The 19,632-nt window shown below is 43.9% G+C and overlaps 1 protein-coding gene across 1 annotated transcript; it reads right to left on the bottom strand.

The window, feature by feature from the left end:
• Positions 1-422: 422 nt before the first annotated feature.
• Positions 423-5,759, bottom strand: LOC129538525 (uncharacterized). Its single transcript, XM_088836103.1, is given in 1 exon segment — positions 423-5,759. A coding segment is annotated over 1 exon segment (5,211 nt). The 3' UTR covers positions 423-548.
• Positions 5,760-19,632: the final 13,873 nt, after the last annotated feature.

Here is a 19,632-nt window from a genome sequence, read left to right as displayed (position 1 = left end):
CCCGTAATAGGGGCCATGCCAATAGATGGGCCCCATAGTGGTCTGAATTCCCCAGCTGAGCCCTGAAGTCCAACGGAGTCCCTTTGCTGTTTCTTGGTTGAACATTATCTTAACTTGGGCATACCTATCTTTCCCGTCTGGGCCTGGGGAATATGCACCCCAGTCGGGGGCCTTTAGTGCAAACGAGAAGGTAATTCCATCCCTGCTTCCAACGTCCCACTTATGTTTGCCATCATTTGAGGTCACGCAGGACCAAGAACTACACCAATAATGTTGTAGGCCCCCGCAAGTTTTCCAGTTTTTCATGTACCCTGGGCATGCCCAAAACCCGTTGTCCTGCAGAAGTCCCCCGGCCCAAGTTACTTGTACGAGGTCTTTGAAGTTAAAATATAGAATTGGCCACCAAGTGTTGGGGGGGTGAATCTCGGTGGTCGAGTTGAGTACCTCGCCAGTTAGCCCATCTAGAAGTTTCCAGGTTATTTGTTTTGGGGTATGGGGGTTAGTAGGGGATACAGGTGACAGGGAACCCAAGATTATAAGGATTACAGCTATATAATCTTTGAAAGTCTTATCTTGAGTGGATTTTGAGAGCGCTGGAGCTTCCATCGAGGCGGTCCGTCCGGGCTGTCTTGGCTGATGTCGGCGGAGCTCGATGACGGGGCACGCTTAACGTGCGAGGAGTGGATCCAAGCAGCGATGCCGTCTACCTTCAGGGCGGTTGGGGTAGTCAAGAGGACTGTATAGGGTCCTTTCCACCGGGGCTCGAGGTTTTTAGTCTGATGTCTGCGGACCCAGACAGAGTCTCCGATCTGAAATGGGTGCGGGATCACGGGTTTGTTCAGCTGTTCCTGGTAGGCTGCGGCCAGTGGTCTCCAAACTTCCTTTTGTACGATCTGGAGCGCCTGCAGATGGGCTTTTAAAGAAGGGCTGTTAGCATGTTCAGCAATATGGGGATCGAGGAGAGTGGTGGCCGGCGGTGGGGCCCCATATAGTATTTCAAATGGGGTTAAGCCGTGGGGCCCTGGGGTATTCCGGGCTCGGTATAGGGCCAGGGGCAGTAGGGACACCCAGTCTCTGGAGCCAGTTGCAAGCGTTAATTTGGTTAAGGTCTCCTTGATGGTTCTATTCATTCGTTCTACCTGCCCTGAACTTTGGGGTCTGTAGGCGCAATGTAATTTCCAATTAATCCCCAACAGCTTAGCCACCAGCTGACTTACCTGGGAGACGAAGGCTGGCCCGTTATCGGTCCCTAGTGCCTGGGGCATTCCATACCTGGGAAAAATTTCTTCTAGCAGCTTCTTGGTGACTGTTCGGGCCGTCTCCTGTTTCGTGGGGAAGGCCTCTACCCAGCCAGAAAAAGTGTCCACAAACACCAAGAGATATTTATAGCCATAGTGTCCTGGTTTCACCTCGGTGAAGTCGATTTCCCAATGTATGCCTGGTCGGTGTCCCCGCACCCGGGTTCCGATCCCATATCGGGCTTTGTTTGCATTAACCTGGGCGCAGGCCCTGCAGCTGCCTGCCACTTGCTGTAAAAGGCTGTCCCCCTCTAATAAATAATATGGGTTTTCTCTCTCTATGAGGGCCTTCATTTTTCGGGGGCTAAGGTGGGTTAATTTGTGTAGATGGTCAAAGAATTCCTGAGTCTGTTTCTTGGGCATTACTGGCTTTTGTTGATAAGTCCAGCATCCCTCTTCAGGTTTATAGGAAGCTCCCATCTTCCGTAGTAGGCCTATGTCTTCTTCAGTATACTGGAACGGCCAATTTGAGGCATAAGTATTGACAAGTCCCGAGGCCAGAGGGAGGATTTGCGAGGCATCGGGTGGCCCGCTTGAGGCCGCCTCTCGGGCCGCTCTGTCGGCCATCCGATTTCCTCGCGCCACGGGACTGTCTCCTTTTTGGTGTCCTGGGCAATGTACGATACTGAGTTTTCGGGGAAGAAACAGGGCCTTTAGTAAATCTAGAATCTCAGTCTTATTTTTGATGTCTTTTCCCTCAGAGGTAAGGAGCCCTCTGCGTCTATAAATTTCTCCGTGGATGTGGGCTGTGGCGAATGCGTACCGGCTGTCGGTGTACACATTCAACTTCTTACCTTCTGCCATCCGGAGGGCCGTGGTCAGGGCGATGAGTTCGGCTTTCTGGGCTGAGGTCCCCGGCGGAAGGGCCTCTGCCCAGATTACCTCGGTTTCCGTAGTCACAGCTGCCCCCGCCTTCCTTTGTCCGTTGTCCACCAAGCTGCTACCGTCAGTGTACCAGGTGAAGTCCGCGTCCGGCAGTGGTCGGTCTGTCAGGTCTGGCCTGGTCCCATGCGCCTCCGCAAGAATCAAGTGGCAGTCATGCCATTCGGGTTCTTCCGGGATCGGGAGCAGGGTGGCCGGGTTGAGTGCCACGATGGGACCGAAATGCACTCGGTCCGTGTCCAGGAGCATGGCTTGGTAGTGAGTCATCCGGGAATTGGATAGCCAGCGATCTGGTGGCTGTCTGATGAGGGCTTCTACCGCGTGGGGGGCGAAGATGGTCAGAGGTTGTCCCATAGTCAACTTGTGGGCGTCTTTGATGAGGACTGCGATGGCGGCCACCATGCGTAAGCAGGGTGGCCATCCTGACGCCACAGAGTCTAGTTTCTTGGAGAGGTATGCCACAGGGCGCTTCCAGGGTCCTATGGTCTGGACTAAGACCCCCTTTGCATAACCTTGCTTTTCATCTACGTATAACCCGAAGGGTTTAGTCAGGTCCGGGAGCCCGAGGGCGGGAGAGGTCAATAGGGCCCTCTTAATATTTTCGAAGGCATTGGAATGCTCTTCCCGCCAGTCAAAGTATGCTCCCTGTTTTGTGAGAGGGTAGAGAGGTGCTGCCATTTCGGCAAAACCCGGTATCCAAAGGCGGCAAAACCCCGCTGTCCCCAAGAATTCCCGCAACTGGCGGGGGTTTTTAGGGACTGGAATGTTCATGATGGTCTGTTGGCGGGCTTTAGTCAGCCACCTCTGTCCTTCTTTTATCCGGTAGCCCAGATAGGTGACTTGTTGTTGGCATATTTGGGCCTTTTTTGCCGATGCCCGGTATCCTAAAGTCCCCAAAGCCTCGAGGAGGGCAGACGTACCTTTTTTGCAGTCTTCTTCCGTTTTTGCCGCTAGTAGGAGGTCATCTACATATTGCAGCAGGATGAGGGTTGGGTGTTGGACTCTGAAGTCAGCCAAGTCTCGGTGCAGAGCCTCATCGAAAAGAGTCGGACTGTTTTTGAACCCTTGTGGGAGGCGGGTCCAAGTTAACTGTCCGGATATCCCCAGCTCTGGATCCTTCCATTCAAAGGCAAAAAGGGGTTGGCTATCTAGATGCAATCTCAGGCAGAAGAAGGCATCTTTAAGGTCTAGCACCGTATACCAGACATGGGTTGGCGGGAGCCCACTCAATAAATTGTACGGGTTGGGGACTGTGGGGTGTATGTCTTCTACCCTCTTGTTGACTTCTCTCAAATCTTGAACTGGCCTATAGTCTCCCGTGCCTGGCTTTTTTACAGGGAGGAGGGGGGTGTTCCAGGGCGACCGGCAGGGGATTAAGATTCCTTGGTCTAAGAGTCTCTTGATGTGCGGCCGGATTCCTTGGTAGGCTTCTCGGGACATGGGGTATTGCTTGATTGACACCGGGGAGGCGGTAGCTTTTAGAGATATTATTAAGGGCGGTTGTCTAACGGCCAGTCCTATCCCCCCGGTCTCGGCCCATGCTAGCGGGAATTTTTGTAGCCAGAGGTCGCCTTGAGCCTCATTAGGTCTTTCCTCTTCGTAGAGCTTATATTCATCTTCCAATTTTAGGGTCAAAACATGGAGGGGCTCCCCTTGGGGCCCCGTCACACAAGATCCCGCCTCTCTGAAATGCACTTGGGCCCTGAGCTTGGTGAGGAGGTCTCGTCCCAACAGGGAGTAGGGGCAATCAGGCACATGTAGAAAGGAATGGATTACCTCTCCGGTGGCCAGGCGTACCCTTCGGTCCGTGGTCCACAGGTATCGCTTACCTCCCGTGGCGCCTTGGACCCACGCTGACTTGTTACTCAAGGGTCCCGCCGGACGAGTCAGCACGGAGTGTTGAGCGCCGGTGTCCACCAGGAAGGTGACAGGTTGCCCCCCAACGTCGAGAGTTACCCTGGGCTCAGGGGGGGGCTCCTGGCCCTGACTCTCCTAGTCTTCCAAAGTTAGCAGGGCCGTCTGGGGCCTCGGTCGGCGGGGCCCCTTTGGTCGCTTTGGGCAGTCTCTAATCCAGTGTCCTTTTTCTTTGCAGTATGCACATTGGTCTTTATCTATTCGGGGCCCCTTCCGCTCTCCCCCTAACTTATCCTGCCGCTGTCCTGAAACTACGGTGGCCAACAGTTTACTAAACTCTTTATTTCTCTTACGATCTCTTGCATTTTCCCTTTCTTCTGCCTCTTTCCTAAGCCTTTCCTCTCTTTCTTCTTGTGTCTCTCTCTTATTGAATATACGTTCTGCCTCCTTTACTAAGTCTTGTAAGGAACTCTCCTTGAGATTTTCTAATCTCTCTAGTTTCTTCCTAATATCTGGGGCGGACTGCCAGATAAAGGACATGGGGAGGTTGCACCCCGGGTCTTCAGGGTTATAAGGAGTGTACATGCGGTAGGCTTCCTTAAGCCGCTCTAGGAAGGCGGAGGGGGACTCCTCAGGACCCTGGATGACTTGTTTTACCTGGGCCAAATTGGTGGGGCGTCTTGCTGCCCCCTGGAGACCCGCTATGAGCAACTGGCGATAGAGACGTAGGTGGTTCCTACCTTCAACCGTGGAGAAATCCCAGTCGGGGCGCCCCAGGGGGAAAGCAGCGTCAATCTCATTAGGTAGTTGGGTGGGACGACCGTTTTCGCCCGGGACATTTTTCCGGGCCTCCAAAAAGACTCGCTGCTTTTCTTCAGTGGTTAGTAGTGCCTGCAGCAGCTGTTGGCAGTCGTCCCACGTGGGTTGGTGAGTAACTAAGATGGACTCAATTAAGGAGATTAGCCTGGAGGGGTCTTGGGAGAAAGAAGGATTGTTATTTTTCCAATTATAGAGATCGGAGGCAGAAAAGGGCCAGTATTGGGGTTGGCCATTTGGCCCCGTTCGCAAAGGAAGGGCCTGCGAGGTGGAGTCTGGGGGTTGCTCTCGGCGGCCCCGCAGTCGTCCGGCCACCGGGGAGGGCGCCGGAGCGGTCGGGGCGCTGGGAGCTGCTTCTGCTGGGGCAGCTTCTCTCATTGGGGCAGGGCCTTGATAAGGTGGGGGGTCGTCGGTTAGGAGATCTATGAGGTGGCCTTCCTCCGGCGGTAACACCGGAACTGTCATAGGTGGCCTCTTATCTTTCTGTTCGCTAGAGGCTTTAGTCAGGGTTGGATATAAAGAAGAGTGAGTAGAAAGTCGGGTTGGGGCGGGTGAAGGGAGGAGCGGAGGGGTTGGAGCCGATGAGAGAGAGGGGCCTTTGGGGGTGACGAAGGGTTTGACCCAAGGCGGGGGAATACAGGCCAGGGCTTCCCAAGTTACGATGTAAGCCACTTGGTCAGGATGGCCATGCGGTCCTGGATCCATGATTCTGGATTTCACCTGAGAAATAATGTCGAGGTTAAACGTCCCGTCCTGTGGCCAACCCACGTGGAAGGATGGCCATTCGGACGAGCAGAAGGTGATCCATCTTTTTTTCCGAATTTCCACCGACTGGTTGCGGGCAACGGTTAGGACATCTTTCCAATGTTGCAGAGTAAGACTTAGGGGGGTGGTTACGGATTGACCCATCTCTTCTAGAAGGACAAATCCCACTATGAAACAAACAAACAGTAGACAGACACCACAACACCAAAATCGCACAGTGCGGTCTTTGCGCAAAACCGAAAGCAAAAACTCGGATGGAGACGTAGATGAGGGTCCGGTTCCCTCGTCTCCCTGGAGTACCACGTACCCCTCGGACAGAGGCTGAGCCCCAAAAAGTCCAATGTGGTCCGTGGACTGAGACAGATGAGCACCGAAAAATCGGGCTCCAGGCAGCCGTGGAACGTCTTCCAGGCTTGCGGAAGGAAGTTCGAGCTCGTCAGCTCCTTCCCAGTTCCGCCAGATACAGATTGTTCAGCTGAACTCTAGAGCACATGTACAGTACAGAAGCGTAGAAGCAGAGAAACACAGAAACATAGGAGCGTAGGAGCGCTGGCCAGCTTACCTCCCGGTGGTGGGTCGGTGGTCCCTGGGTGAGAAAGGGCCTCGGTCCCGGACGAGCCCCCAAATGAAAGACCTCCACGGAGAGTCTTCCTTCCAGGAGGACCCTTCCCAGGGAACGAGACCACTCCCGTCCGGATGCAATCAGCAAGAGGTTTATTCGAATACCAGGTACCTGGGGCGACAAAGTCTGTCGGTAGGCTTTGCGCGCCTAACGGTTGGAGTGAGGGGTTTTTATAGGAGCGGCGAAGGCGGGAAGCGTGGGTACAGAAGCGAGAAGCTTAGTTACTGGGTCTCTATTGGCTGATTTAAAAGCGAGGTCTTAATAAGGCGGTTTTTCGGGTGAGGCGGCAGGTTACACAAGCACCTATTTCTGTTCAAAAGATCAAGCTGGCAGAAGCTTACTGGCCAGTTCATACATACACGGAAGCTCATTGGCCAGCTTATACGCGCGCGGGGTTTTTCTGGGGGGGGTTTCCCTTTTTTACTCTGATTGGCTCGACTTTTGGCGCCGGCGGGACTTTTCTTGGGAGGAGTTTCTTAACTCTTGGCGCCGGCGGGATCTTCTTAGGGAGGAGTCTGTGACTCAAGTTTGTGTGTCGCAATCCCCTCCTCCCTCTAGGGGCTTTTTGAGACCTGGCCCAAGATGGTCAAATTATGGATTTCTCAAGAGTACTTCTATATTTGTATAATATATTCCAGTCTTTTTTTGCTTCTGGTAATTTGTGGCAACAATTTGTCTTTCTGTAGCATTCGACTTCATTTTTAAAAAATTATGGTAAAATATATACATAACATAAAATGAACCATTTTAACCATTTTAAAATTTCAACTTTATTTTCAATAGGAAAATGTCTTTTACACTTAAGTATATAAAAATTAAATTACCTAGTTACATTAGCAAGAATAACTTACACTAAGAGTTTGGAAAACTAAAACAATTGATTTTTGTGTAAGCTTCATTAAAGTAGGATTTTTGTCTGTTATATTCATTGATATGTCCCTAGCTCCTACGACAGAGCCTGTCACATAGTAAGTACTCAGGTACCGTGAAGGCAATGGATGAATGGCTTTTGGTTGTTTTAACTCAGCTGGAGGAAGGATAAATGTTCACATACCATGATTTGGCTCATTGGTAAACATTCAAAGGCAGTGGGTATCAATTTGTGTGTCTTATAGAGGGAATGGAGAACATTAGTTAATCTTGCGGTTTGACTAAGTGAAGGTCATTTAATAGTGCTTCTGTTTTATTTTGAAAAATCCTGGTATAGTCCTTAGCACAGTATCTTATATATCAGAAGTATTCAGAAAATATTAATCTTTGTTCATTGTCGGTTGATACATTTATTCTTGTCACTCTATTGAGGGAGGGAGAGGGGAAAAGGAGAAAGGGCAAATAGCAGAGATTAATATTCATGTATAGTGTTGGCGTGTGGGGGGAAAAGAGACTTTTCTACTCTCTCAAAACAGTTCAGTTCAGTTCAGTCGCTCAGTCGTGCCCGACTCTGCAACCCCATGAGCTGCAGCACGTCAGGCCTCCCAGTCCAACATCAACTCCTGGTGCCCACCCAAACTCATGTCCATTGGGTCAGTGATGCCATCCAACCATCTCATCCTCTGTTGTCCCTGGAAGAATGACCCCTGTTGCCTTTGATCAGAGAATATACTCCCGTTACTCAGGTTTCCATAAGCATTCTCTTACTTCATTATGCTTTGAATGATCTTCCTTTCTCTTGTCCAGTTCTCTTAATGGGCAAGTCTTCTCAGTCCCACCATTGGCAATTTGAATTACATGAAGAGTATCTGTTAGCTAATGACCCGTTAGCCAAAAATCACTCTTTAAAGCTCTCACCAGCCTGGGGTATGAACTGACTTCCAGGTATATTAATAATATAAATTTAGTCCCTTCTTCTTCCACTAGGCCCCTAGACTCCCGAAAATGTCTCACCTCTTTCCCATATCTCCAGAATTCTCCAAGAGACAGTTCCTATGTGCTCTATAATGTTGTAATATTTGTCTTTGCTCTTGTCCTCAAACCTTCTCCTGAAAGTCTGGTGCTGAATATCACTTGCATTAGGGAGCTTGCCACTTCCACTGCTGCTAGTATCCTTCATGAGGGAATCCACCCTGGGGTCAAGGGGATTATCTCTGAGTGCTCTCACGGCTGCTCACCAAGGGTGAGAGTGGGACTGAGCTCAGTTGCAGGGGCAAGGCCTGCTCTGTGCCATACTTTGTCACCTGGTTCTTGAAGCAGCACAGCTTATGTTCATTACGAAATTATTTCATGTGGATGGAGGTAAAGAAAGGTAGTCACCATGCCTTGCCTTTCCCTTTACTGTCATCACCCTACACACACTCACACACATACTACTCTTTCCCTTCAATGGAAAGTAAAAGCACTTTTGTGCAAAAACTCATTCAAAGAGATGCTTTGAACGATCACCAGCCCTCCCTTTCAGCAAACAGCCAGTGGGTGGTGAGAGAAGGGTGAACAAGCATACAGCTATAGTACCAATGAGTTTTTCCACGACTCTTTCAGTAAACAAGCAAGAACTTTATGAGCTATTTCAATGTAAAACAAATTGTAAATGAATTATCTGTATTTTAAGAATGCAGTAGTTTCATAAAATATGAATTTTTGTATCACCTCAACAATTGTATTAATAACGTGTTCAACTATAGCTACAGTAGTAAAATAAAAATGCACATGTAAATTATCAACTAAAATGTAAAAATCTTATAAAAGAGATTATTTTAGTTTTTGGTTTTAAAAGAGTTTAAAGTATCCTTAGTTTGTCTGTTACTATAGAAAATTTCCTATCAAATTACTAGTCTTTCAGGGTCCATTGGTTTAGTTCCCAATTTCTGTTTGATGGTCATCAGTGCGGGTAACTGCCTCTCTTCCCCCACAGTGTTGTATAAATGGGTTTTTTTTTAAGATAACATACATGATTATTTCAGTCTTGCTCTAGATATAGATTAAACTAAGTAAAATGTAATAGCTTTGAGACACAAGTGGCCTGTTTTAGAGGGGGAAAGCAAAGAGCCAAGGTAGTTATTTTGATATGATCATGAATGAAGTTAACACTTGTATAGTTTTGGTAAAACCAAAGTCTTGATATAATATTTGCATTATATATGCAAAAACCTGTTGCTTACTACTATTGTCTTTTACTACTATTGCCTAACTACAATAGTAGTTACTACTGCAGTAACTACTCTGTTACTACTGTTGCCTGTTCCATATTACTACTGTAATCATTCTCTGAAAATCACATATTTAGTAATAGCATGTTCAGTCACTCAGTCATGTCCAACTCTTTGCGACCCCATGCACTGCAGCACGCCAGGCTTCTCTGTCCATCACCAACTCCCAGAGCTGGCTCAAACTCATGTCCGTTGAGTCGGTGATGCCATCCAGCCATCTCATCCTCTGTTGTCCCCTTCTCCTCTTGTCTTCAATCTTTCCCAGCATCAGGGTCTTTTGCAATGAGTCAGTTCTTCACATCAGGTGGTCAAAGTATTGGAATTTCAACTTCAGCATCAGTCCTTCCAACAAATATAACAGCAAGTAGCCCTGAAAATAATATAACTTTATAATGTACTTCTAAGGATATAAATATGTATTAAAATTAGCTACTTTGCCTTGGACATTTAAGTTTCTTCTTCCCAATAAGGACTGCTTTTAACTTTGAAAGAGCTGAAGATTACTTTTGGCTTATTTTTTCATAAATGGATTTCATGTTTGCTATTACCTTTGCAGATGATAAATATTTCTTATACTTTTGAAGAGAAAGGAAAAAAATTTAGATTTACTATGATATTCCTGAGAATTCCTATTATACTGGATATACCTGATTAATGATATTTTAACAGAAACTTAGTTCCTATTTTGGCATCAGTTGTGAAAACCATTTGGTTCACATGCTACTTCAATGTTTGAAGAATGATTCATTATATTTTCATAGTTTCTAGAAGCTTATCAATGCCAACTAGTAACATACAAGAACATCCAGTTCAATTGTTAGGTTATGCTTTTATTCCTGTTAATAATGTTTTAAAAAATTGTCTCTTCAAAGCTTCAGATTTATAGATTATATAAAGAATTTCAAATTCTTACATCTCAGTCTTCAACAGTAAAGGACACATACTAACAAATAACTCAAAGAAAGATAAGTTGGCTATGCAAAACTGAGCAAGAGTGAACATACATATTTGTTCAGATGGAACACCCACTTGGAGGATTTGATGCAATTGAGATATCATTGATGGAGTTTTGATAAAGTTCTTACTGTTTTTCTTTGTTTTTAATGTCCTGCTTGTGAATATACACAATCTTTAATGGATTTAATTTTCTTAAATAGAGAGCTGGTAAAATCTATATCTGACGGTTTTGTCATATTTTTGGTAAGACTTTTTTTTTTAACCTCTGGTAAGCTGTAAGGGGCAAATGCCTTCTTTGCTTATAGTAGTGATTCAATACATATTTAATCTCTTTTAATTGTTTTACATATGTTGACATTTTTTCTTTCTCTGTTTTAAGGCATGGAGCTGATCTCCTTTCTTTCTGTATTCTTTTATTTGAAACAAGCATATATCCATATGCCTTAAGAAATTCAAACAGATGTGACGTAATAACTTCTGACTGTTAGGTCACCTCTCTATTTTCAAAATAATTTTTTTTCTCACTCAAAATAAAGGGGGCCAATGAATTTAATATATACTCCAAAAATAGTATTAATTTGCATTGGAATAGAAAACCGTTCATTCAAATACCCTATTGAATAGTGATTTTTCCAGTGAATATGAAATAGGCTTTGCTCTTGGAAAGAATCTTGGAAAGGGTACAGAGAAACTCACACACTCCTTATTTCACAGTTCCAGGCCAAATCCGCCTGACTGAAGCAATGTGAAGAGGCATATTTCTGAGTTAATTTGCTTGCTAAGTTGCTTCAGTCCTGTCTGACTTTTTGTGACCCTATGTGCTGTAGTGTGCCAGGCTCCTCTCTCCATGGGATTCTCCAGGCAAGAATACTGGAGTGGGTTTGCCATTTTCCTCCAGGGAATCTTCCTAACCCAGGGATTGAACCTGTGTCTCTTATGTCTCCTGCATTGGCAGTCAGGTTCTTTACCAGTAGTACCACCTGGGAAGCCCTGAATTAACTTGGTGGATGGTTGTTATATCCTGCATTTTTCTTTCTCTCCTCTGCCAAGTCTTCATTCTGACCTCCACTCAAAGAAATATGTTTCCAACTAAGCAGTCCTGGTTACATGGAGTTGTGAGATAGGAAATATTGGTAGAAAAGTGGAAGTGTTTAATTATTTACACGGTTCTAAAACCCTTTCAGTTCAGTTCAGTTCAATCGCTCAGTCATGTCCAACTCTTTGCGACCCCATGAATCACAGCACGCCAGGCCTCCCTGTCCGTCACCAGCTCCCGGAGTTCACTCAAACTCACGTCCATCAAGTCAGTGATGCCATCCAGCCATCTCATTCTCTGTTGTCCCCTTCTCCTCCTGCCCCCTTAGCTTCCCATTAAAATATTGTTGAATAATGTTTGAATTCAGTGTGTTTACTTAAGCTTTCAGCATTTATTTTATGATCTTTGACTACACCCAGAGTGATTAATATAAGAAATTAAAATTAATATAAGAAATTAAAATCTGTGATAAAGCAGCACATTATTGAAAATTTAATTAATTACTGTTTAACAGTACAGAAAATGCTACAAAGTATAGCCAATTTAAAACCACTGACTTATTTTTATACCAGGAATATTGTTAGGTCTCATGATGACTTTGTTTCCAAGCATACTATTTGTTAAAGTACAAATTTTTATTGAGTTGGCTTAACTAGTAACTTTTTAAAGCTTTTCAAGACATCCTAAAAACATAGATAGTATATATTTGATTTTACAAATATTTTTCTTTTAGTATACCAGAGAACTGAGAAACACTTTAAGATTGTTGAATCATTATTTAGTAGTTGTTAAATAATTGTTAAATATAATTACATCTCTTTAATAGAGATGTAATCTTCTTGGACTTGCATTTTCTCATTTGTTATGGGAAAAGTGTTTCTAAGATGGCCAGACATTAACATATTAAATTTTATTTACAGTATTGCTATGTGAAAAAAAGCAAGAAATAGAACAAGGCATATGAGAAATATATGCATATATGTACATACCTAGATTTGCTTGTATTTACATAAAGAAATGCTAAGAAGACCCGTGCTGTTACAAATAGTTGCCTCTAGGAGACAGGGAGGAATGGCCTGAATGTGGGCAGCAGCAGGAACAAGACTTCTTACTGCACACATTTTGATGTCCTTTTATTTTTTGAAAATGAGAAATTATATGGTCAGGGGGTGGGGGAGCACAGATACAGAACCTCAGACAGAGATAGCCAAAGAAAGAAAATAGAGATGTGGGGAGAAAATTGAGATGGGGAAGAGTCTTGCTTTTGTTTTCTCTGAGAGTAGAGTGAGATAATCTGTTGATCCAGTCTGTTGCTCTGGTAGTGACATGAACTTGGCATCTTCTTTTTCTCTGCAGTATATCCTCTTAAGTTAAAAATATATTGTTACCAGTACAAGCTACTGGGGGTTGGTGAGTTTCCAAGTTAGATTTGTATATTCTGTACAGATTTTTAAAGATTGCACAATATTTATGGGTTTAAAAATAGTTATTAAGAAAAACAGTCATCTTTCAGCACTTTCTCTGCTGGGACCTGGGTTCAATCCTTGGTCAGGGAACTAAGATACCATAAGCCATGTGACACAACCGAGGGGAAACTAAAGAGAGTAACAGTTATCCTTATCTCACCTACTTTTCAATTTTTAAAAAAGAAAAATAACTTCGTTCTTCCTCTATTCTGGATGCTTTTATATATGTAATGATAGAGCTGATAATCTATCATTATCTGGTAAAGCTATTTTTTCTAGATTGCTTATAATTAGGTTTGAAATAGCTTTTCCACTAGGAATCTGGATCTTCAGGTTTTTCTGTCTGAAATGCCTCATTATGTTGCAAGTTGGAGCTTGATATGCAAGATGTCAATCAAGATGGAAGTTCTGTTTTTGTATATTCTGTCCTTCATAAATATTTTTACTTCTTTTCATTAATTCAACTAAAATTCACTGAGAGAAAACTCTTATAAACTGCATATTGCTGCTAAGTCGCTTCAGTCATGTGTGACCCCATAGATGGCAGCCCACCAGGTTCCCCCATCCCTGGGATTCTCCAGGCAAGAACACTGGAGTGGGTTGCCATTTCCTTCTCCATATTACTTCTGCACATTACTAAACACTTCAAAAATATGAGAAACAATGGTCAAGCTAAAATTTGTCTATGATTTGAATATAATTAATCATTTGAACATTTGAAAATAAATATAATTCAAGTACTTCAGGTCTTCTTAAAGAACAAAAAAAAACAGAAACCAACAACAAAAAACATACACACAAATATTCTACTGAACTTTTTTCCCACCCGATGTTATACCTCCATGCTGCTGCTGCTGCTGAGTCACTTCAGTCGTGTCCGACTCTGTGCAACCCCATAGATGGCAGCCCACCAGGCTCCCTGTCCCTGCGATTCTCCAGGCAAGAACACTGGAGTGGGTTGCCATTTCCTTCTCCAATGCATGAAAGTGAAAAGTGAAAGTGAAGTCGCTCAGTCGTGTCCGACTCTTCACGACCCCATGGACTGCAGCACACCAGGCTCCTCCGTCCATGGGATTCTCCAGGCAAGAGTACTGGAGTGGGGTGCCATTGCCTTCTCCCGTTATACCTCCATAGAAGCAACTATTTCAATTTTTCCAGCTCTTTCTTCTGATTTTGTTGTTGTTCAGTGGCAGTCCTGTCCGACTCTTTGCGACCCCGTGGACTGTGGCACACTAGGCTTCTCTGTCTTTTACTATTTCCCAGAGTTTGTTCAAACTCATGTCCACTGAGCTGGTGATGCTATCCAACCATCTCATTCTCTATCACCCTCTTCTCCTCCTGCCCTGAATCTTTCCGAGCATCAGGGTCTTTTCCAGTGAGTCAGCTCTTTGCATCAGGTGGCCAAAGTACTGGAGTTTCAGCTTCAGCATCAGCCCTTCCAATGAATATTCAGGGTTGATTTCCTTGAAGATTGACTGGTTTGATCTTAATCTCCAAGGCACTCTCAAGAGATGCCTCTAGCACCACAGTTTGAAAGCATCAATTCTTCGGCACTCTGCCTTCTTTATGGTCCAACTTGCACATCTGTACCTGACTACTGGAAAAACCATAGCTTTAACCATCACTTTGTTGGCAAAGTGATGTCTCTGATTTTTAACATGCTGCTTAGATGTCATCGGAGAAGGCAATGGCACCCCACTCCAGTACTCTTGCCTGGAGAATCCCAGGGACAGGGGAGCCTGGTGGGCTGCCGTCTATGGGGTTGCAGAGAGTTGGACACGACTGAAGTGACTCAGCAGCAGCAGCAGCTTAGATTTGTCATAACTTTTCTTCCAAGGAGCAAGCGTCTTTTAATTCCATGGCTTCTGTCAACTTTGTTGCAAGGAGCTATCCTTGTGTTGTAGGTTATGTAGCAGTGTTGTTGGTCTCTACTCAATAGATTTCAGGAGCACTCTCCCCCTCACCTATAATAACTAAAACTATCTTCAGGCATTAGCAAATGTCTCCTGAAAGGGACAAAATCACCCCCAGTTGAGAACCACCAATCTTGGGAAAGTTAACTAAGTTTTCTATCACTTGGTTTCCTCATTGGCAAATTGTAATTAATAATAATACCAACTCATAAAGCCAATATGAGGATTAAATGAATGGCATTTGTGAAGCATTTATTGCCTAGCACATAGTAAGTAGTCTATGGCAGTGGTAGTTTTGTCACTAAGTTGTGACAAACTCTTGGGACCCCATGGACTGTAGCCTGCCTGGCTCCTCTGTCCATGGGATTTTTCAGGCAAGAATATTGAAGTAGGTTGCCATTTCCTACTCCAGGGGATCTCACAACCCAGGGATAAAACCTGCTTCCTCTGTGGTCAAATGGTTTTCAACAAAGATGAAAGGATGATTTAATGATGCAAAAGATTTTCCACAAATGGTGCTGGCACAATTGAACATCATATGCAAAATACTGAACCTAAAATTTACTTCCACTATATAAAAAAGGGGAGGACGGAGGATGAGATAGTTGGATGACATCACTGACACAGTGGTCATGAGTTTGAGTGAACTCCAGGAGTTGATGATGGACAGGGAGGCCTGGTGTGCTGCAGTCCATAGGGTAACAAAGAGTCGGACATGACTGAGTGATTGAACTGAACTGACTGATATAAAAAAGTTAATGTGAAATGGATCATAGAACAAAGTGTGAAACCTATAAAATATCTAGAAGAAAATTCTCGTGACCTTTGGTTAGCAAAGATTTCTTAGGACATAGAAAGCATGAACCATAAACAAACAAAAACATTGATAAATCTCATCAATATTAAAACCTTGTGTTCTTCAAAAAATATTCTTGCAAAAATGAAAAAACAGGCCACAGATTCAGTTCAGTTAAGTCGCTCAGTCATGTCTGACTCTTTACAACCCCATGAACCACAGCACGCCAGGCCTCCCTGTCCATCACCAACTGCTGAAGTCTACCCAAACCCATGTCCATTAAGTTGGTATGCCATCCAACCATCTAATCCTCTGTTGTCCCCTTCTCCTCCTGCCCTCAATCTTTCCCAACATCAGGGTCTTTTCAAATGAGTCAGCTCTTTGCATCAGGTGGCCAAAGTATTGGAGTTTCAGCTTCAACATCAGTCCTTCCAATGAACACCCAGGACTGATCTCCTTTAGAATGGACTGGTTGGATCTCCTTGCAGTCCAAGGGACTCTCAAGAGTCTTCTCCAACACCACAGTTCAAAAGCATCAATTCTTCGGTGCTCAGCTTTCTTTATAATCCAACTCTCACATCCATACATGACCACTGGAAAAGCCATAGCCTTGATTAGACAGACTTTTGTTGACAAAGTAATGTCTCTGTTTTTCAATATACTGTCTAGGTTGGTCATAACTTTCCTTCCAAGGAGTAAGTGTCTTTTAATTTCATGGCTGCAGTCACTATCTGCAGTGATTTTGGAGCCCAGAAAATAAAGTCAGCCACTGTTTCCACATCTATTTGCCATGAAGGGATGAGACCGGATGCCATGAACTTAGTTTTCTGAATGTTGAGCTTTAAGCCAACTTTTTCACTCTCCTCTTTCACCTTCATCAAGAGGCTCTTTAGTTCTTCACTTTCTGCCATAAGGGTGGTGTCATCTGCATATCTGAGGTGATTGATATTTCTCCCAGCAATCTTTATTCCAGCTTGTGCTTCCTCCAGCCCAGCGTTTTAGGAGAAGATATTTGTTAAAAACACATCTGATTAAGAATTTATAATCCGAATATATAAAGAACACTTAAAATTCAAAAATGAGGAAAAAACTTTTAAAAATGAGCAAGTGTTTTTTTGGCATTTAGATCTTTATAGATAAGGGAAAGAGTGGGTCTATTTGCAAGTCGGATCATTAAAGCCATACATCTGTAAAAATGCATTACATATGAATAGGTGTTTGTGTATGCTCAGTCATGTCTTTCTCTTCTGCGACTCCATGGATTCCAGCTTGGCAGGCTCCTCTGTCCATGGGATGACTCAGGCAAGAATACTGGAGTGGGTTGCCACTTCCTACCCCAGGGACAAATTAGCAAAAGTTTTTAACAAACAGTTCACTAAGGAAGATATCCAGGAGACAAACAAGTACATAATTATTCATGAATTACAATCATTTACTGATTAATGAATAATTAACATAATTGCTCACTTGGTTTAATGTTCTACTGTGGCTATCTTGAAATTCTTAATAATTTTATCTCAGAACTTGTGTTTTATAATTAAAGTCTGTTGAAACACTGGAACATGTGCAATATATCTGCCGTTACCTGCTGTTGCAAAGAATCGGACATGACTGAGCGACTGAACTGAAGTGAACCTGCTGCCCCATTCACATATAGCATTCAGGATGCCTCGTAAACACATAATGCCCTGCATGAAAGTTTAATTAGACTCAAATGTGGTAGAAGTAAGCAAGTCACATCTACGACCAAGTGGGGACAGATATCCCCTAGAAGTCACATTTTCTCTTTAAACTAGAATTGTTTCTAATGCAGAAAGAGGGCAGTGGTATTCTAAGAAACATGAATAAGCAAGAAACCTGGTCATATCCTTTCTTACTCCTGTTACTTTCTAGTATCAGTGAAATACTAATGGTGAAATTGATGATACTAATAAGCCAAAGGCAGAGAGGTGGTAGAATGTTGGTAGCATGTATGAACATCAGGACTTGAAGTGAATAATTGAATTAGTTTTATGTATTGGTTTCACTGTTTTCATAAGAGCAAACTACAGATGCATATATAAGCTGCTGCTGCTGCTGCTAAGTCACTTCAGTCGTGTCCGACTCTGTGTGACCCCATAGACAGCAGCCCACCAGGCTCCCCCGTCCCCGGGATTCTCCAGGCAAGAACACTGGAGTGGGTTGCCATTTCCTTCTCCAATGTGTGAAAGTGAAAAGCGAAAGTGAAGTCGCTCAGTCGTGTCCGACTCATAGCGACCCCATGGATTGCAGCCTACAAGGCTCCTCCATCCATGGGATTTTCTAGGCAAGAGTACTGGAGTGGCTTGCCATTGCCTTCTCTGATGTATAAGCTACAAAATACAAATTGAATAATTTTGATGATTCTCTAGATGAGTTAAATGTTCCCATATTTTCATTTAAACTGGCACTGTACAATGTAAAGATGAATGGTGAAAATCAAGCTAACAATTTAAAGAGTTTTCTTTCCTTAAAAAGTTGAATGGTGAAAATCAAGCTAACAATTTAAAGAGTTTTCTTTCCTTAAAAAGTATTAAATAGCAAATAAAAACACCATAATATTTTGCTGGTGGCTCAGTGGTAAAAGAATTTGCCTGCCAATGCAGGGGACACAGGTTTGACCCCTGGGTCAGGAAGATTGTCTGGAGAAGGAAATGGCAATCCATGACAGTATTCTTGCCTAGGAAATCCCATGGACAGAGGAGCCTGGTGGGCTACAGTCCATGGGGTCACAAAGAGTCAGACACAAATTAGCGACCACCTCAACCATCATACAAAAACAACATAGTAAGTTGACAGAGAGACTGAGAAAGATAGGGAAAAGTTTTATATTTTAGTATTTTTAGTGACTCTTTTTTCATACCTGACACATTATATATCTGACCGTGTAAAGAGTATGCATTTAAGTTATACATTTAAAAATTTATGAATTAAATTATACATTTACTGTATGACCAAGAAATCATTTTCTGGGGCTTCAGTGAAGAGTTATCAGGAGATAACCAGAATGCTACAGACAGTGCTCTTGGAGCTAAGTAGGAGAACAGGTAAATCCTCATCAATCAGAATACAGATTTTTAATTTAATTCACCTGCTTTTAGTATGGCACACTAGCCCTACTATCTATGTTAAGTAACCTCAAGTCCAGAGTCCCTCTGGTTCAAAATCTTCAAAGGGAAAACCTCTAGTCTTCTGCTGAGTAGGGGAGGGTGGTCAGATTGCTTCAGAAGGTGGTCAAGAGATGAGGAACAGAAGGAACGGACCTGTTTCTTGTTCGAACTTTAAACCAAACCTCCAGTCTCTGGTTCCTGCTGGTGCCTCCAATCTTTCCTGAGGCCTTCAACAGTTTTGCCAAATGAATTAGTTTTTTTCTTCATGTTCCCAGCTAGAGGCCCTTAGCTTTCAGCTTTCTCTGGTCTGCAAAGAAGTCAGTTACCACTTACCCGATCATACGCTTTCCAGATACTAACCTATTTTTTGACAGTTCTCTCTGCTGTTTTCTCTTCAATTCTTATTTTGTTTGAGGATTTATCTCCTTAAACACTCCTCTCCTGCCATTATTTTTGTGATATTTTTTGAGAGAGAAAGGATAAGTATAGTTCAGTTCAGTCACTCAGTCGTGTCTAACTCCTTGCGACCCCATGAACCGCAGCACACCAGGCCTTCCTGTCCATCACCAACTCCCGGAGTTCACCCAAACCCATGTCCATTAAGTCGGTGATGCCATCCAACCATCTCATCCTTTGTCGTCCCCTTCTCCTCCTGCCCTCAATCTTTCCCAGCATCAGGGTCTTTTCAAATGAGTCAGCTCTTCTCATCAGGTGGCCAAAGTACTGGAGTTTCAGCTTCAGCATCAGTCCTTCCAATGAATATTCAGGACTGATTTCCTTTAGAATGGACTGGTTGCATCTCCTTGCAGTCCAAGGGACTCTCAAGAATCTTTTCCAGCACCACAGTTCAAAAGCATCAATTCTTCACTGCTCAGCTTTCTTTATAGTCCAACTCTCACATCCATACCTGACCACTGGAAAAACCATAGCCTTGACTAGACAGACCCTTGCTGATA

Source organism: Moschus berezovskii, chromosome 5 (genome assembly GCF_049115385.1).
Source record: "Moschus berezovskii isolate FMDL1 chromosome 5, NW_MosBer_1.0, whole genome shotgun sequence".
Classification (NCBI taxonomy): Eukaryota; Metazoa; Chordata; class Mammalia; order Artiodactyla; family Moschidae; genus Moschus; species Moschus berezovskii.
Note: the sequence above shows the minus strand (reverse complement) of the source record. Positions and strands in the feature narration are given on the sequence as shown.